General features: G+C 41.9%; 1 protein-coding gene across 3 annotated transcripts in view; it reads left to right on the top strand.

Moving 5' to 3' along the window:
• Positions 1–19,932, top strand: part of ATP1B4 (ATPase Na+/K+ transporting family member beta 4) — a 103,577-nt gene that overhangs the window by 20,150 nt on the left and 63,495 nt on the right. For all 3 annotated transcript variants that reach the window (XM_033944651.1, XM_033944649.1, XM_033944650.1), the window contains exons 4-5: positions 3,761–3,923; positions 14,865–14,993. In XM_033944651.1, the coding sequence (XP_033800542.1) occupies positions 3,761–3,923; positions 14,865–14,993 (292 nt within the window). The remainder of the gene's footprint in view (positions 1–3,760; positions 3,924–14,864; positions 14,994–19,932) is intronic.

Genomic DNA, 19,932 nt, shown 5'->3' with positions numbered 1-19,932 from the left:
ATGATCCACAGTGAAAACAATCCACTGATGAAAACAAAAACAAACTGTGGATACAGATGTTTTGGAGACAATTTATTATACACTGACATATAAAACCATGAAAATTCAATTAAAAAAGTACAAATGATAAAAAATACAGTGATAAAAATCCAACCGGACCCTACACGATCCGTGTTTCGGCGAACACACCTTCCTCAGGGGTCTAATGGTTTGCAAACGCACATATAAAGAATTGGACTGAAAACAGTCTATTGTCTTTAAACATGTAAGCTTGTCTGCGGTGGTCTTTGCTCATATGTTTTAAAGACAAAAGACTGTTTTCAGTCCAATTCTTTATATGTGCGTTTGCAAAACCATTGGATCCCTGAGGAAGGCGTGTTCGCCGAAACACAGACCGTGTAGGGTCCATTTGGACTTTTATCATTGCATTTTTATGGTTTTATGTGTAAGAGTGTACAATAAACCAATTCCAGAACATCAGTATCCACAGCTTTTAAAAGCAAGCAGTCCAACTTACCTGCATTTATCGATAAACTTTTTATTCCATATGCTCCTACCCGGAATCCGCGTTCTATTACTCAAAATCTGCTTTCAGTCTCGTCTACAGTATATGTGAATTATTTCTTGACACACCCTTCAAAACTATCTTCTCGGTCACTGCTCCCACTCTATGGAGTGCCCTTCCGTCAGACCTTAGGCTAGAAACATCTCTCGAAAAGTTCAAATCTAAACTGAAAACATTCCTCTTTAAAGACGCCTACATTTCATTTCAATAAAAGCCCAAACAGCTTCTATGCAGCCAGCATTACCGAACTGAAATGCTTCTTTTGAAGCGACTCCTACCCTATTCCAGTGTGTTAAGCCCTTCCCTCCCTCTTAAGATTTTATTTTCTCGTATTTAATCTCTCACCTTTCCCACTTTTTCCCTTTGGTACCAGTAAGTCTGTATGTTTTGTTGTCCCCTCTATTTTTATCTTTATCTTTAATGTTATTTTAATAATATTTGATCATTGTAAACCGTTTAGGTTATGTTTTGATTAACGGTATATCAAAGATTAAATAAACTTGGAAACATATGTGTAGCATGTTCCTGACTTTTGCAGGGCCTCTCTTTTCTCTTGTCTGGGTCATATTTTGTGCTGCTCTGCAGCTGGTTTATCTCTTTCCGTTTGACCTCTTCATTGTAATTCTACTAGCAGCAGTCTCCATTACTACTCCAGTTTCTGCGGCCCTTTTGAAACAATGCTTTCCTCAGTTAAGAGGCTTTTAGTGTGCTTTCACCACATACTAAACTGTCTCTAAGGGCCCCTTTTGCAAAGTGGCGGTAGCGATGCACCAAAGCCCATTTGATTCCCATGGGCTTCGCTGCATTTACCGCAGCAGCATCACTACCGTGGGTTTGTAAAAGTCCCTAAATGTGTCACTTGGTTCCTCTTTAGAGTCAGCATTCTACTAATTTTCTTAACTGTGCTGTATAACAAGAAATAGCCTCGGTCTTCACTCACACTCTTTCATGGCTGCCAACAGGCCGGTTTTCAAGATATCTATGCTGAGTATACATGAGCGAGATTTGTATATAATGGAGGTAGTAGACATGCAAACCTCTTTCATGCATATTCATTAGGGATATCTTGAAAATCTAATCTAGTATTTGTGAGTCGCACAAACGTAAACAGGCTCTAGGCGACTTGAAAAGGAATAGGGTAGATAGGGCAGAGGGGAAGTAAGGAGGAAAGTGGGAGAAAGGAAGAGGAAACCTAATCGAGCTAAGAAGAAGAACAGGTGTGTAAGGCGATCTTATAAAATTAATTGTCAAAGAGAAGAGTTTTCAGTTTTTTTCTGGAACTGGGCGTGGTTGGCTTCTGTTCTTATTGACTCTGCGAGATCATTCCAGATTTTGACTCCCAGGAAGGTGAACATGGTTTGGAAGATTCTTCTGTACTTGAAGTTTTTCGTTGAGGGGGAGGTTCAATTGGATCCTGTTAAGTAGTCTGCGAGAGGCAGACCATGCGTCGGATAGCAGTTTGATGAGAAGGACATCTGAGTTTCCGTAGATGATATGATGCAGGATGCAGGATGTTTTGAATTTTATTCGGGCTGGGATGGGTAGCCAGTGGAGTTGTTTGAGGTATGCTGAGATCGAGTCATAATTTTTCAGGCCGAAAATGAGCCAAACTGCCGTGTTTTGAATGAGCTGCATTTTGTGTGTAAGGGTGGTGTTGATTCCCAAGTAGATGGAGTTGCAGTAATCCAGTTGGGAGAATATCATCATCTGGACAATGAGGGCAAAATGATGCTGATGGAAGTATGGCCTGATGAGTCTTAATTGTTTCATGGTGAAGTGGGTTTTCTTTTGAGGATGGGATATTTGAGGTTAATGGGGGAGCAGAAGGTGTGGGGGGGGGAAAGGAGGGAATTGGGGGGTACCACCACCCCAGTTGCCTCCTACCTTTGCTATGCCACTGATAAGGTACTCTCTGATTTTAAACAACTCATTATGTCTATAGCAACACTAGATGTGTGCCATGCTGGGCACTTTATATACAGGCATTTTTCTCTGTCCCTCATAGGCTCTCAATTTGACCCGTGGGTGGCCCTGGTTGATTGGGAGTGAAATCCAAGGAGCTTTAGCGACGATCGCTTTTACCGACCCGATGCGCAAAATGGCTCACCGCGTGTTTTTCCCCTTGATCGCCCATTTTCCAATCAGGACTTGTCCGGATAAATCCGGAAGTCTGGTAACCCTAATCCTTCTACCCCAGCATTCTTCAATGCAAGGCTTAAGGGTCAGTGGTTGTGCCTATTCATATTCCGATTCTTATGTGAGCCAAGTATAGGATAATGAAGCCATTGTGACATCACTGATGAGGTTGGCTCTTAGGCATTGGTGGAATGAGGCATTATGACATCACAGTCTCAGCTCTGGAATGTTGCTGCTCTTTGTTGAGTGGTTGTGCCCATTCAGACTCTGATTCTACCCTCTCTCCTTAAAGAATGACATGGGGATGGCTTCCGCGGGGACGGTTATCCGCGGGGACGGGAACGGTGATGAATTTTGTCACTTTGTCATTCATAGCCTCCATCTATTTATTTATTAAAAATATTTATCTCCCACAATGATGCACAGTCCTTGAAGAGACATCTTTCCAAGAGATCTAGCCATCTTTCCTGGAATCACCTCCGTATTTATATAACTAAAGGCTCCTTTTACGAAGCCACATTAGCGGCTTTATCACACGCACCTTTTTAGCACGCACTAACCCCTGCACTAGCTGAAAAACTACCGCCTGCTCAAGAGGAGGCGGTAGCGGCTAGCACGGCCAGAAAATTAGTGTGTGCTATTATGTGCGTTAAACCGCTAATGCGGCTTCATAAAAGGAGCCCTAAGAGTTATTGAACTTGTCTTGGTTATGAGGCAGACGTATAAAATTTGTGCTTTCTTTTAACTATATTTTAAATTCATTTAATTCTCTCAATGCCATTGTCGTCACAAACTGTGGTGTATAGGATTTGCAAAGACAGACTAAAATGACTATAACAAAGTAAAACAGGTTGAGAGAGCAAAACAGCAGATTCAACAGTAATTTGATAACAAATTGGAATGTGCAGATTCAACAGTAACATACTTATATATCATATTTGTGATTTTAATTTAATTTATTTTATTTTTTATGTGTAAAGCACATTAGGCAAAACCTCTATATTAGGGGCACGGTATACAGTAGAAGAACTGAAATGAACTGAAATTAAACTATTTCAGGGGAAAAATGACGAAGAAAGGCGAGAGGAGTCAGATGAGGAAAGTGAAGAGGGCAAGCAAGGTGTGACTAAGAAAACCTGGGCGGAGAGAAAACAAGAAATAAAGACATTTATATGGAATCCTGAGAAAGGAGAATTTATGGGCCGGACTGCTCAGAGTTGGGGTAAGTGCTTATCAATTGTTCATAAATCTACAAGCTCATAGAGACTACAAAGCTGCAGAATTAGGCTGTATCTGCTAGCTTAGCTCATTAATCAAGTTAAATAACTGAACAGAAAACACTCTGAAATACGTAATTATACTCTGGAATTCGTTGCTGGAGAATGTGGTGAAATCACTTAGCTTAGCAGGGTTTATAAAACGTTTGGATAATTTCCTAAAAGAGAAGTCCATAGGTCATTATTGAGATGGCTTGGGGAAATCCACTGCTTATTCCTAGGATAAGCAGCATAAAATCTGTTTACTACTTGGGATCTTGCTAGGTACTTGGGACATGAGATGGTCACTGTTGGAAAAAGGATACTGGGCTTATGGACCTTCAGTCTGTCCCAGTATGTCAATGCTTATGGTCTTATGTTTTTATGTGAGCCAAGTATAGGATAATGAAGCCATTGTGACATCACTGATGAGGTTGGCTCTTAGGTGTTGGTGGAAGGAGGCATTATGACATCACAATATCAGCTCTGGAATGTTGCTACTATTTGGGTTTCTGCCTGGTACTTGGGACCTGGATTGGCCACTGTTGGAAACAGGATACTAGCCATGATGGACCTTTGGGCTGTCCCAGTAGGGCATTTCTTATGTTAATTCTAATGTTTAATTTACTTTTACTTAACTGAAACATTATTCATTTTCTCTCCTCTTCAAAATGAAAATATGATCTCGGAAAAATGATGATAAATTAAAATGCTTGTAATGTATTCCTCAAATTAGAGGGGCTAAGTGATACCCCCAGAGGCCATTGCACAAACAATTTGGTGGTGTCTTTGGCCAAAATGCACTTCAGTTCTCCCCAAATTTCTCTCTGAAGACACACAGACCATTAAGAGGCTCTGAGAGTAGTGGTTAGAGCTACAGCCTCAGCACCCTGTAGGGGTTGAGAGTACCAATGCAAAAGTTGGTTCAGGGTGCTGCAGTCCTTTAAGCTGGCCCTGTGATCAATCAAAACAATACCAAAATGGTTATCTGCCCTCTCCTGATACCCATGTATATTACTGGAGAGTGTGTGGTGCAGTGGTTACAGCTGCAGCCTCAGCACTCCGAGGTTGTGAGTTCAAATCCCACTCTGCTCCTTGTGACCCTGGGCAAGTCACTTAATCCCCTATTGCCCCAGGTACATTACATAGAGTGTGAGCCCACCAGGACAGACAGGGAAAAATGCTTAAGTACCTGAAAGTAAACCACTTAGACTATAAGTGGTATATAAATACTAAAAATAAATGCATTTTACAAAACTGCGAAAGCGGTTTTTAGCGCAGGCCGGCACACTGAATGCTGTGCGCTGCTCCTGCCACTCATAGGAATTCTGTGAGTGCCGGCCTGCGTTAAAAAACGCTTTCGTAGTTTTGTAAAAAAAAGGATGGGGGGAGTTAGTTAGCTAGTCATAATAAAAGGCAAAAAGAGTGACTGAGAGTCTCTTCTAATGAAACTTCCTCTTAATGGGCTCTTCAGTAATGTTCATGTATATACAAACAGAAGAGACAAAAAAGCAATGAGGCAACAAGTCCGTAAAAACACAGAGAAGCCGTTACAGAAATAATGAAATTGTTTCAATGAACTGGTAACGCTCCGTCTCTTCTGAACTTTTCTTTTTTCACAGTGCTTCACAGACTGGATCGTTGTAACAATCTTTTCATTAAAAATTTTTTTTTTTTAATTGAAGTTGAACATATAACAAGTGATTAAATAAAATACAATGAGATTTTACAGAACAAATGATTTATAAATGTAAAACATAGACGCAGAGAAGACTAAAAGCATCTAGGTAGACAATTTTAAATACTGTATACATATGCAGCCATACAATTAGGTAAAGGCCAAAGAATAGATAAGATTCGATTAGAACTCATTTTAGTCAATGAAGCATCAGCAGCCATTCCGTCAGCACTCCAAAATGGAACAGTTGTAACAATATTATTCTCTTTGATGGTGCCTTTATCCTCCTTGATATTAGCCAGTAGTCCTCTCCGTCACCAGTTACAATTGGACAGTGGTTAAACCCAGTATTTTTCCACTCTCTCTAGATAGCCATTAATTTCTCTACGTTATATTTTCCCTTCAGTTTCCTTTATCACGCCCATGGACTCCGTGTGATTCTACGTATGCTCGCTAGCATTTATGTTTTCCTTTGGTTGAGTTCTATCTATCTCCTATTCCATTAAGATATTATCACTCACCAGCTCCACTGCTTCCAGCTTCTGGTCCTTTCCCCAACAAGAACTCTCTTGAGGCAGCAGCTGTACTCTCTCTCTCTCTGTCGGAGGATCAGAAGCAGGTCTCCCTGATGATTAATCCGCCCACCTTTAAGGTACTCTCTGTCTCTGAGACAGCTGTGGATCAGACTGGCAACCCCTGATTTGTTCAGTCTTTTTGTAAACAGGCCTCTCTCCTGTCAATAGGCACCGTTTGGAAACACATTGGGGCTGATTCTGTAAGCCTAGGGCTGCCATTTGGCTCCAGAAAATGGAGGACGGATTGCTTTACTTCTATTGAAAGCAATGGAAATAAACAGGATAGATTGAGATATGGGTTTTACTTACATTGAAAACAATGGAAGTAAAACCCGCATTCCAGGTGTCCACCACACGTTCTTCTTTACCCAACGTGTGGTGGACACCTGGAATGCGCTTCCAGAGAGCGTAATAGGGCAGAGTACGGTACTGGGGTTCAAGAAAGGATTGGCCAATTACCTGCTAGAAAAGGGGATAAAGGGGTTTAGATAGAGGATTACTGCACAGGTCCTGGACCTGTTGGCCCACCACGTGAGCGGGCTGCTGGGCATGATGGACCCCAGGTCTGACCCAGCGGAGGCATTGCTTATGTTCTTATGTCTCAATCTGGCCTCCTTTTTCTGGATCAACACACTCAATATTCTTGGGAATTATAAATATATAAATATAAATTTTCTGTTCTAGTTAACACCGTCTACAAAAAAGAAAATCTAATGTTTTAATAAAATATATTAAGAGTATAAATATTCAATAATAGTGCTCAGTGAAAGCCATTCAGAACTTCAAGGCATGAAGAGCACGGGACTCTACCAGTTCTGGCTTAAATCCATCATAGCACTCCTCTCTTCCTACCACTATAATTTTTAAAGATTTCAAAAAGCTAAAGCTAAAGCTATAAATTTATATAAGTGTATAAGTAGAGGAGTACTTATCTCAGCTGGTGTGCTTTGTTGTTAAGGAGCCCCGGTTTCTGCTTCAAGTCCAATCAAGTGCTCAGTGTTTCCCAACCATTCAAAAATCCCCACACGAAAAAACAAAAACCAAAAAATACAAAAAAGTTACAATCCAACCAATCCATAAGATAAAAATCCATATAATATTCTGCTAATCCTTCAACTTCCTTACCTCCCTTTTCTGGAGCCATATGGCGGCAGCTAAAAAATGGGTGCCTGCTGCTTGCCAATCACAGACAGGTATTGCTTGCAGAATTATGGCCAGCAAGGATCTTAGGCACTGAAAATGCAGGCTGGGATATTACAGTCAGTGGCGTAGAAAGGAGGGGGGGGCAGACCGCCCAGGGCTCTGTGTCAGTGGGGGCGCTGGCACCTCTCCGCCCCACCATGCCACGCTCACTCCATCCTTTCCCCACATACACACACACTCCGTATCTCTGTAGATCTTCGCTAATGCCTGATGCTCCTGCCAGCCTGGTTCCCTTCTAAATCATTTCCGGGTCACGGGGCCAGGAAGTGACATCAGAGGGAAACCCAACGCTGGCGTGAAGAGCATGCTGGAGAAAAGCCACTTGCGCTGGCAAAGATTTAGAGGTAAGGGGAGAGAGAATGCAAGTGTAGAATGGGGGGGCGAGAAGGAGCCGGGGGCACAGAAGGAGCAGGGGTGCAGAGAGGAGGGTGCGGGAGTGCCACCACCCTGGGTGCCTCCTACCCTTACTAGGCCATTGATTACAGTCCTTCATTTCCGGTGCCTGGGGTCCTTATAGTGTCGTGACCAGTGGCGCCTAGTGATTTTGAAGTCTAGCGCCACCCCTAAACATGCCCACTTCCAGTCCTGGAGGGCACATAAACATAGAAACATAGAAACATAGAAAAAAGCGGCAGAAAAGGGCTATAGCCCACCAAGTCTGCCCATTCCAAGTATCCCCCCCCTTAAATTTACTCCCTTAAAGATCCCATGTGAGTATCCCATTTTTTCTTAAAATCCGTCACGCTGCTGGCCGTTATCACCTGGAGTGGGAGTCTGTTCCAATGATCCACCACTCTTTTGGTGAAGAAGTACTTCCTGGAGTCGCCATGAAACTTCCCTCCCCTGATTTTCAGCAGGTGCCCTCTGGTGGTTGAGGGTCCTATGAGCCAGAAGATATCATCTTCTGATTCAATGCGTCCCGTGATGTACTTATACGTTTCAATCATATCCCCCCGTTCTCTTCTTTCCTCAAGTGAGTACAGCCGCAATTTCTTTAGTCTTTCTTCATACGTGAGATCCTTGAGCCCCGTGACCATTCTGGTGGCCGTTCGCTGAACCGACTCGATCCTCAGTACGTCCTTTCGGTAGTATGGTCTCCAAAACTGAACACAGTACTCCAAGTGGGGCCTCACCATGGCTCTGTACAACGGCATCATAACTTCAGGTCTCCTGCTGACGAAACTTCTGCGGATACACCCCATCATTTGTCTTGCTCTGGAGGAAGCCTTCTCCACTTGATTGGCAACCTTCATGTCCTCGCTAATGATCACCCCTAGATCGCGTTCCGCTGTGGTCCTGATGCCTAATTTTTTTTTTTTACTTTCAAAACATTTTTTATTGGTAAACAAAGACATACCTGAGAAACGCGAAAAAAAAACCCAACCTCGACCAAAGTAATGTCAGAACCGCATAGCAAGTACATCCAGTTGACCAGTTTAGAACTTCAACCCTAAAACCCCTTCCTCCCCCAAACCATCGTGATTAAACAAGCAGTCAGTCTCAACAAGACTAGCTCGAAATGAACCAGTTACAAAGACACTGGGTGCTCGAGGACAATGACCTGCAACAGAAACTTAGCAAAATGCTGTGACCCAACTCTTACGGGCTACCCAGCTAGTGAAATATTGCCCTCGAGTCCCATCCCCCCGGACCTCCCCCCTCCCATCCATCTCCCCTAATGCCTAATTTTTTAAATGAGTTCTTAATTGGTTTTTAGTAGCATGACCAATTATCGCACCACTTAAAATCACTTAAAACACTATAGTCTGACTTAGAACACCCTGAGAGTATCTCTCCATCTCTTACTCAGGGTCTCCCTGAATTGTTCTGCCACCTCCTTGCCTGAGCCCTGCCCCTCTGACTCCATAGGTTAGCTCCACCAGTGATGGAATGTTCTTGGGGTGTAGAAACCCAATCACTATATAAGCACCTAAGAATAGCCTTGTTGGGTCAGACCAGGGGGTCCATCTAGCCCAGTATTCTGACTTCACAGTGGCCAATCCAGGTCACAAGTAAAGAGTGACTTGGGGACAAAGATTTATCCCCATCCCGTCACCATCCCGGCATTTTTCATCCCTGTTTCCTCACCATCAACACAGTCTTAATTTTCATCCCCACATCTCTCTGCTCAAAACAGAAAGATAATTTTATGCAATTTTATAGATCTAAGACATTGAAAAAAACAAACATTTTAAACTTGTGCTGTGTGTGTGTGTGTGGGGGGGGAGGTTCTAATTTTTATTTTGATTGAAAGAACATCAGAAATTAGATAGCTCTAAGCACTGCTGTCTTGAAGCTGGGACATTAGATCATTTACTGTTCTATTGTCCATTGATACTTAGCTTTTGGAAATCCATTTGGGGAATAATTTACTGGAGAATCCAGTGGCATTATCGTATGATACTGTGTTATTTGGTACATCAATGAGAGCTAAGATCCAAATATCTCCTAATAATAATAAACTTTTACTCATTATGACAGGGGTTGCCATACAGCATATTATGAAGAACTGGAAAAATTGGGACAGGCTGAATTATAATTTGTGGTGGAGTTCTTTATGCCACATTTTTAAAATGGAGTGGGTAATAGCCATACAGCAGGGGCATTTTAAGAAATTTAAGGATGTTTGGGAGCCATTAACAAAGTATTGTAAAGAATGAATATTAGGGGTTTTTTTTTGGGGGGGGGTTCCCTTTTGAACATACACGTCCAAGTTGGGAAGGGTGTGTGGATATTTTATGTCTTCATATGTTTAAAGACAACTGTTGGGTATGTGGTAGGGAGGGATATTTGATATGTATTAGACTTTGGTAGAATATTAAGTGATGTTAAAGTGTAAAATGATTTTATCTTATATTACACTTATTTAAAGTTTTAAAAATGAATAAAGAATTTTTTTTTTAAAAAGAACATCAATAAAAATACAGCTTGTGAGGCGCGCTGGGTTCTGCATTGCGCACAAAAAAACAAACATCAGCTCTGTACTAGTGATATGTTAGGCCAGCTCTCCCCCCCCCCCCAAAAAAAAAAATGTAGTTCTTATTCAGTTCACAAAACTGCAACAAATAAAGCAAGACGTGGTTATTTTTTTTATTGTGAGCAAAACAGACATCATTGCAAACATATCAAGAACAGCCCTCAGGATATCACATGCATATAACTTAGGGACTCTTTGACGAAGCCACGGTAGCGATGCTGCCATGGTATATGCGCTGAAGCCCATAGGAAGTGAAGGGCTTTGGTGCGTTTACTGCAACCGCATCGCTCCCACAGCTTTGTAAAAGAGTGCTTTTCTCTTAGACAATTCCAGGAACCTTGAAACCTACTAAGGGAATTTTTTTTTTTTTTTTTTTTTTTTACATTAACATATAGGACATGGCTTATTGCCTTTTCAGTGAGAAATCAAACAGCCCAGACAGACAAAAGTTTCAAGTTTCAAGTTTATTAGATTTTAATATACCGACCATCAAGCAAATATCTGGACGGTTTACATTAGATTTAAAAATGACAGATAGGGGTAGGAACAATTGAAGAAATATTAAGTAATTTAAATAATATATAGTGAACATTAAAGACATTAACAAGACGGACTTGACAGTGAGGAGAGAGGGAATGGATGGGTAAAGTTACATTGTAGGTAGAAAAAGGAGAAAGAGGGGTTGGGAAAAAAACATGTTGGATGGGAATAAAATATATGGAATGTTTGTAAAAGAGAGAAATTAAATAGAAGAGAATGCATCACGAAATAAAAAAGTTTTTAAGTTTTTCTTAAATTTGTCAAGGTGTTGTTCGTCTCGAAGTGGTTGTGGAAGGGAGTTCCACAATGTCGGGGCAGTTACCGCAAAATTTATTTTGCGTGTGTAATAAAACTCTTTTATAGACGGAATCAATAAGAGATTTTGATTTGAAGATCTCAAAGTTCGAGTAGAGCACTGAGGAATGAGAAGTTTGTGAAGATATAGCGGCAGGTATCAATGTCCATTATAACTGTTCAAGTTTAGCATTACGTTTTAGAAACACTCTTGTTTCCAAGCTACTAAACATTTTTCATTTTTAAAATATTTTTATTGGATTTTAACACAATAAGGGATCCTTTTATGAAGGTGCGCTAGCGTTTTTAGTTCACGCTAAGCTGCCAATACTTTTTTGAGACTAAGGTAAGTAAACACCGATCTGGGTCAGGGGAGAGTATACACACTTTCGAGTCTGGGGTTGGCTCACATTATAATTCTAGGTCACATTGTAATTCTGGGTCTAGGGGGAGTACACATTGTAATTCTGGGTCCAGCGAGAGAACACACATTGCAAATTGTACTAAAGGAGTTCAAGTAGCCCAAGCTGGATGTTGGGGAGTCCCTGGACATCGTATACCTGGACTTCAGTAAAGCATTCGATAGCGTACCACACCGCAGGTTGCTGAGCAAGATGAGTTCTATAGGATTGGGCGACACATTGACGAAATGGGTTGGGAACTGGCTTGGAGGTAGGCTTCAGAGAGTAGTGGTGAACGGCACCCCCTCCGAAATGACGGAGGTAATCAGTGGAGTGCCGCAGGGCTCGGTCCTGGGCCTGATCCTATTCAACATCTTTATAAGAGACTTGGCAAAAGGGCTGCGAGGTAAAATAACATTATTCACTGATGACGCCAAACTAAGCAATGTAGTGGGCAAAAGCAGAACAGACATAAATTCAATATCCGACAACATGATGCGCTGGTCTAGGTCCTGGCAACTCAGCTTAAGTGCCAAAAAATGCAAAGTCATGCACCTGGGCAGCCAAAATCCATGCAAGACTTACACCCTTAATAGCGAGATCCTAACAAGAACTGAAGCAGAGCGAGACTTAGGGGTGATCGTCAGTGAGAACATGAAGACTGCCAATCAAGTGGAGCAAGCTTCATCCAAGGCAAGGCAAATCATGGGTTGCATACGCAGGAGTTTCGTCAGCCGTAAGCCTGAAGTCATTATGCCATTGTATAGATCCATGGTGAGGCCCCACCTGGAATACTGTGTGCAATTCTGGAGGCCACATTACCGTAAGGATGTGCTGAGACTGGAGTCGGTCCAGAGAATGGCCACCCGGATGGTCTCGGGATTCAAGGATCTCCCGTACGGCTGGATAAGTTGCAGCTGTACTCACTCGAGGAACACAGAGAGAGGGGTGACATGATCGAGACATTCAAGTATCTCATGGGCCGCATCGAGGTGGAAGAAGATTTCTTCTTTTTCAAGGGTCCTGCGGCAACAAGGGGGCATCCGTGGAAAATCAGGGGCGGGAAACTGCACGGGGACACCAGGAAATTCTTCTTCACTGAAAGGGTGGTTGATCGCTGGAATAGTCTTCCACTTCAGGTCATTGAGGCCAGCAGCGTGCCTGATTTTAAGGCCAAATGGGATAGACACGTGGGATCTATTCACAGAGAAAGGTAGGGGAGGGTCATTGGGGTGGGCAGACTGATACAAAATGCAGCAGTCAGGATGATTTTCGGGCTGAAGAAGTCCGATCACATAACCCCTTCTTACCGACTCCTACACTGGCTGCCGATGGAGGCGCGCACAAAGTTCAAGCTAGGATGTCTCTGCTTCAAAGTATTAAATGGTCTAGCCCCAAAATACATCACAGATCTCTTCTCATTCCCAACCAACAGACACGAAAGAAAAACACACATGAAATTTGTCTCCCCACCGGCTAGAGGGTGCAAATATAAGAGACACCATCAACAACTGCTATCATATCAAGCAGCCATATGGGGTAAAGACCTAGAAAAACTCATTGCACACACAAACAATTATGAAGAATTCAGGAAACACCTAAAAACTTACCTATTCTTGAAACACCTAGGCAACGAACCGGAACATCAACCCCCCTCGTAACATCATCACATAACTAAACTTGCAAACTGTTAACCCCAACCCCTAATCACTAACTACGAACACTCTATTCAAGTCACGGAATATTTCTACTTCTGAGCAAACAGCTTGGCACTTCCGGGCCTTGCAACACACAAACTGTTGTTAACATTATTAATATTATCAGATGTAGACTGCTATACTCTTTAATTCATTGTACGTAAAGTTTCTCTTTATTGTATTGAGATGTACACTGCTAAACTCCTTAATTCATTGTACGTAAAGCTTCTCTTTATTGTATTTACATTTTCTTTTATTGTATTCACAATCTCTTTTACTGTAAACCGCCTAGAAGTCGCAAGATAGCTGGCGGTATATAAAAATAAAGTTATTATCATTATTATTATTATTATTATAAACAGACCCTCATCAAGCATGGGATAAGTATCTACAAACTAAAAATAGAACTATGTAGACAAAACTGAACTGCCAAGAAGCCAGACTCAGCATACAATGCAACACCACAGAAACAATGACACATGTCCCCTAATACAAAATATAAAAGACAGTAGATGTAAATTTGAAAAAACTGGCAAATAACAATCACCACTTTACAAATTAACAAACAGAAATAAAATAAAAAATGGAAAATATGAGAATACCATTTTTCAGAGGCTAAAACCTCCTTCCTCTGATATCCTGTCCTGACCTGAGGAAGGGGGTTTTGGTTTCTGAAAGTTAGTAAAAATATGTATTAAAATTAGCTCAATAAAAAGATTACAGCTACAATACTATTTTATTCTAAAGCAAAAAAAAAATATTTTTCTACCTTTTATCATCTCCAGTTTCTGTTTGTCTCATCTTCACTCTCATCTTTCCACCCGGAGTCTGCCCTCTCTTCCTTCCATCCATTGTTCGCCCTCTTTCTCTCTCTCTTTCTCCCTTCCATCCAGTGTCTGCCCTCTCTCTCCCTTCCATATGTCATATTCCCTCTCCCAGTGCTTCTTCCATAAACTGGATTAATGAGAGAAAGCCAACATGGATTTAGCCAAGTTGTGTGTGCATCTCAGGGTCACACCATGTGTAGAATTTGGGGGTAAGCTTCTTGAATCATATCATACTCCCAGAATTGCAACATTTAGGGGGAAATTCATCATGGGGTGCTAACTGATTCATGCATGCTAACAATTAGCATGCACTTAACACAAACCCCTCTGTTTTACTAAGATGCGCTAAGCGTTTTAGCATACGGTCAGCGCGTACTAAATCTAACTGTTAATGCATCCATAGACTAACATGCATGCATTAGCGTTTAGCGTGCGCTAAAAAGCATAGCGCACCTTAGTAAAAGGAGCCCATAGACACCTTTAGGAATACTGTATAATGGGTATGTTAGCGTTTAGCGAATACTTAACCAGTTAGCACCAATCTCACTTATACCATAAGCATCTGTGTCCAAATGTTGACTCATAAACGCTGATCTGTGCTAATGGCAATTAAGCATATAATTGTTGATATTGAGTTCATGCGTAATGCACAGCATCATAGCATCTGTCTTTAGGCGACCTGCAAGGAATTTACCCCATTGTATTTGTCTTCCAGGTTTGATTTTACTCTTTTATCTTTTCTTCTATGCCTTCCTTGCGGGAATGTTCTCATTCTGTATGTACGTCATGCTGCTTACAATAAGCCCCTATGCACCGACACAAAGAGACCGTGTGACTCCTCCAGGTATGTGGTTCAGAAATCTTGTATCATCTCTCGGCTTTATTGTGTAACAAGTGCCGTTCTCCTGTGGCTGAAAAATTATTTGCCAACATGAAGGAAGCATGAAGCATTTCCACACCTCATTTCTGCCATTTTTTACTTTTGCATGATTTTCATAACAAGAATGGGTGAGCCTTATTAAATTAATATAATTACAAATTTGAAAAGCATAGTCAGTCATAGGTGTATATAGAACTCTTACTTAAATATTCTCATCCTTAACAAGTCAGCATAACGTAGATGACGTGAAAGTTACTGAAGTCTTAGAAATCCTTTACGTCTTCATAATTTCAATTTGGATCAGTGGCATGGAATGCTGTTACTATTTGGGTTTTTGCAAGGTGCTTGTGACTTGGATTGGCTTCCGTGAAGATAGGATAGTGGGCTAGATTGACCATCGGTCTGATCCAGTAAGGCTATTCTTATGTTTTTATCACATGCTCTCAATTCTCCACTGCCATGCTGGGAAAAGATGGGATCAGAGTGTTGCCATCACTTTTCCCAAACCCCACATAACAGACAGTTCAGGCTCTGGCTTTTCCTTTCCTTTGAGACAAATGGGGCCCTTTTACTAAATATACATACATTAATATAGTAGCATCAGACATCTATAGCAGAAAGAACCCTGCACATATAGATCTACCCAATCAAAAAAAAAAGTGGAGAAAAAGAGACCTCAGAAATTTTCACTCCTTATTTTCAGTACATTAAAAGTCTTGTAATGAAGCTAGCACAGTCATTGGTCTCTGAAAAAACTCCACCAATTACTATTTAAATCTTTTTAATTTCAGTTAAAAATCCAGTTGTGCAACAGGGTATCTTGTCCTAAGGGAGGGGCCTTATGCATCTGGGCCAGAGCCTTAGGCCTCTTCCCGGTGCATCCTAGGATGCACCGGGGAGGGGAAGACCCACCATTTTGAAGAGGCTCTGATTGACCTAGGTTGTTTAAGGCTCCTCCTATGGGAAGGGCCTTATGCGTCTGGGCCAGTCAGAGCCTTCGGCCCCTTCCTGGTGCATCACAGGATGCACTGGGGAGGGGAAGGCCCGCCATTTTGAAGAGGTAGGCCAGCCATCTAAAGAAAGGTAAGGGGGAGAGGGTGGGGGTTCGTCAGAGGCACGGGGGAGGGGGTGTTGTATGGCGGCAGGAGAGGGTGGGCATCTCTCCCACTGCCAAGGGGGGTTGGGGGAATGTTGATTGGTGGCGGGACAGATTGGGCATCGCTCCCACTGCCGAGGGGTGTGTTGATTGGCAGCGGGAGAGACTGGTCATCTCTCCCACTGTTGTTGTTGGGTTTTTTTATTTTGCGTTTATTCTGCGCATGTGCCATCACTATCACCAGCGATGGGCACATGCAAATTTAGCAAATCCTTGCCACTCTCCGCCAACCTCATTTGCATGAGCGTTTTATGGAGAATGACTCGCTTTTATAAAATCACTATTATAATGGCTGCAACATCAGCCCGTTGGTATTTTGCACGTTATTTGAGAATGTAGCCCTCAGTGCCATTGAATATCACCACAGACCACTGGGCTATTATGTGTGCAGACCAGGGATGGAGTTGGCATTTACGCGGTTAAATGCTGATATTCAGCACTTAACTATTTAAGTTTAGCAGTCAATCAATTCACGTAGGCATTAATCAGGGAAGAAATTTTTTAAATAAATAAATAAATAAAAATAATAATAATTTGGACTGCGTAAAAGTCACATGGTGTCTTTACATGGTGGTGTCTGGTACTCTTTGGAATTCCTGAATCTAGTTGTTTTTTCAGATTCTGGAATGTTGCTATTATTTGGGTTTCTGGATTGGCCACTATTGGAAACAGGAGACTGGGCTGAATGGACCACTGGTCTGACCCAGTACGGCATGTTCTTATGATTGTAGAATCTAATTGCATAACAGAAGCTAGTTGCATAAACTCGTATATTTAATGCTAGTGCCAGCTGATGGCTCAACATTGAATATCTGGAAATAACACCAGCAGTGGCTAATTTAGTACTCACTGCTGCTGGCTGAATATCAACCCTTGTGCTCAATGTAGTGTAGTAGAGAGGCCCCAAAGTTTCATGTTTAAATAGACAAAGGACAAAACTGGATTAAAGTCTCATGGAGGAATAGTGGAATTGTTTCCTCATAGTGTTAATTCTCGCTCCCACATTAGTCAATACTATGGATTTTCTATCGTTGTGATGTGTCTGACCAACAGTTGCTTCCTGTTTCAGTATCATGCCGAAGTCTGATGTCAACCTCTTGGCAGCTTCCCTCACTTTTTGAGATTTTCCCAGCTTGGGCCATCTGTTGTAAAACCTTAAACGAGAAGATTGCCTTTAAAGTTCACCCCTTTATCATCAACAGATGCTGGTTAGAAAAGAAACAAACTTATAAAGATCGGAGGACTGGTGTACACCAGTGGTATAGCCATGGAGGAAAGGAGGCCTTTTGGGGCCTGCAGCACCCCTTTAAATGGCCGACAGGAATACCAAAGCCCCATTAGCCAAAGAAATGTAGTGCCCGAGCCGCTCCCCTCCTTCTTGTGCTGTTTCTGTAATGCAGCCTGTTCAACCAGTCAAACTGCATCAAACAAAAAGTAACTCCCCCCTTCAAAAGAAAAGTAAGGCTCTTGGGCTGGGGATTCTCTGTGTTTGGTGTATGGTCTGAACAGACAGTCCCGATTTCTCATCTGGATGGCAGAAAGACTGTAACCCCTGAAGCAGCAGTGCGAAACGGAGATTTTCCCATCGGGTTTACTGGCTGGAAGATAGAGTACCGAGTGAAGTGCTCTGTGAACTCAGACCATTTTTGAAGCTAAGTTTCTCTGTCTTTTTCTGCTTTTGGATTTTTTTTTAAGTTGTTGGTGACTTTATGTTATTGTACAGATATCTTGCAAGAGCAAAGTGGAAATGTACAATCAGAATGGTGCACAAAAAAGTGTCTTTCAACTCATCTGATAAATCCAATGATCTTTATTCATCCAAACCAATTCAAACATCCAAAGCAACTCAATGACTCGACATGATCATGTTTCGGCCATCCGGCCTGCATCAGGAGTCTTAGGAGTCTTTGGGTATCAAATGGTCTTTAAAATAACAAGTGGACTAAAGTAAAATGTTCATGCCGTTGCTCCGAATCTTATAGCACTGCAAAACAACTCAGCCATTTGATACCCAAAGACTTCTAAGACTCCTGATGCAGGCCGGATGGCCGAAACATGATCATGTCGAGTCATTGAGTTGCTTTGGATGTTTGAATTGGTTTGGATGAATAAAGATCATTGGATTTATCAGATGAGTTGAAAGACACTTTTTTGTGCACCATTCTGATTGGACATTTCCACTTTGCTCTTGCTTGTTCGATTTTTGTGGAATTGGTTTCCCTGTTTTATTGTGATTGTACAGATCTTGGTCACACAATTTGTTTTTTTATTTTGGTGTGCCTTTGTATGTGGGTGGTTCCTCTGAGGGCTGCTACAGTGCTGGCTTTTCCACCTATAATTATCACCACATGTATGCAAGTATTTCCAACCTTTGAGTGTTCTCTAGAAAGTGGAGGTTTTTTTGCCAAATGAAGCTGAACTGAGGCTTTTTCTCCACTTTTTTTTTCTTTTTTCTGATTTTGAGTGCTCGGGTTGTGTATGTGTGAGCCCGTGTGTGTGTGTGTGTGTGTGTGTGATTCTCCAAACCCCTAAAGGCCCTGACAGTACTGATCTGAATTTGATTGACTGAGCAGCATCTATCTGCTCTACCAATCAGGGCCTTTAGTGGGTGGGGCAAATCCCCTGAAGGCCTTGACCGCATGCCAGTGATGAGGCATGTGCCTGAGTGTGTATATTTATATCTCTAGAAAGTTCTGTTTGTATGTATGCGCAGGGGTTTGAGGGTGTGTGTATGGGGAAGAGATGGGTATGTGTAGGTGCATAATGGGGGGGGGGGGGGGGCGAGGATCCCATAGAGACCTATTCCAGACGTCAATCCATCTAATTATTGCTCTCAATACATAAGCAGATGACAATGCAGACAGAATATATAAACTATTTATTTCATATCTTCTCTTTATGAATGTATTCATTTTGTAATCAATGAACTCTTAAGCTAGAAGGAAGTCCCACAGGGATTGTGGTACATTTAGACAGAGTACCAATAGCTGAATTAACATAGAGGAGATGGAACCAGTTTGAAGCTGCGCCTTTTTGACGTCTAATAGATCTAGAAAAAAAGGAGTTTTCCATTCACTTCTGATTATGTCCAGGACTGAAGGATGAATAAAAAGGACGTGTCTGTCTGCTTTTTTTGATGTGCAGAAGGTGCATCTTTTTAATATCATATTTTAAGAAAACTTGAGTGGCTATCGTGCCAGATGAAGGTGGTAAAATCTTGATGCTTTTCCCTCCATGCCTATGGACAGAGCTAGAGAATGCAGGGAAAAGTCTCGAAGTCTCGAAGCAAAGCAGAGGACCAGAAAGCAGGCATGGTTAGGGGCAGATCGTGAGGGTGTTTTATGTGTAGGCACCTGTATTGGACTTAGGCATTGGTAGGCCCTGATATGTAGGCCAAGAAAACCCTGGCACAAATAAGGTGTGCCTAAGGCTCAGACACCCACCCGCGCCTAAGTGCACTTTATTTATTTATTTATTCATTCAATTTTTTTTTAGCCCGCCCTCCCAAAGGAGCCCAGAACGGGTTACAAAGTACATCCATAATAATCGAGACAGGACAGAGATGACATAATTTACATAAATTACAATATAGACATGACAATAAAACATATGCACTAAGTAGCATCTGGTGAGATTAGGTGGCGTAGGTGCGTTGACTGAGTGACATTTCTGGGTGAATGACTTTAAGGTGCTGGGTTTGTAAAGAGGAAGGTTTTCACGGCATTCCTGAAGTTCCAGAGTCCATCT

The sequence above is a fragment of the Geotrypetes seraphini genome, chromosome 5 (assembly GCF_902459505.1).
Source record: "Geotrypetes seraphini chromosome 5, aGeoSer1.1, whole genome shotgun sequence".
NCBI lineage: Eukaryota > Metazoa > Chordata > Amphibia > Gymnophiona > Dermophiidae > Geotrypetes > Geotrypetes seraphini.
The sequence above is the reverse complement of the archived record's forward strand: the minus strand, read 5'-3'. Positions and strand labels throughout refer to the sequence as shown.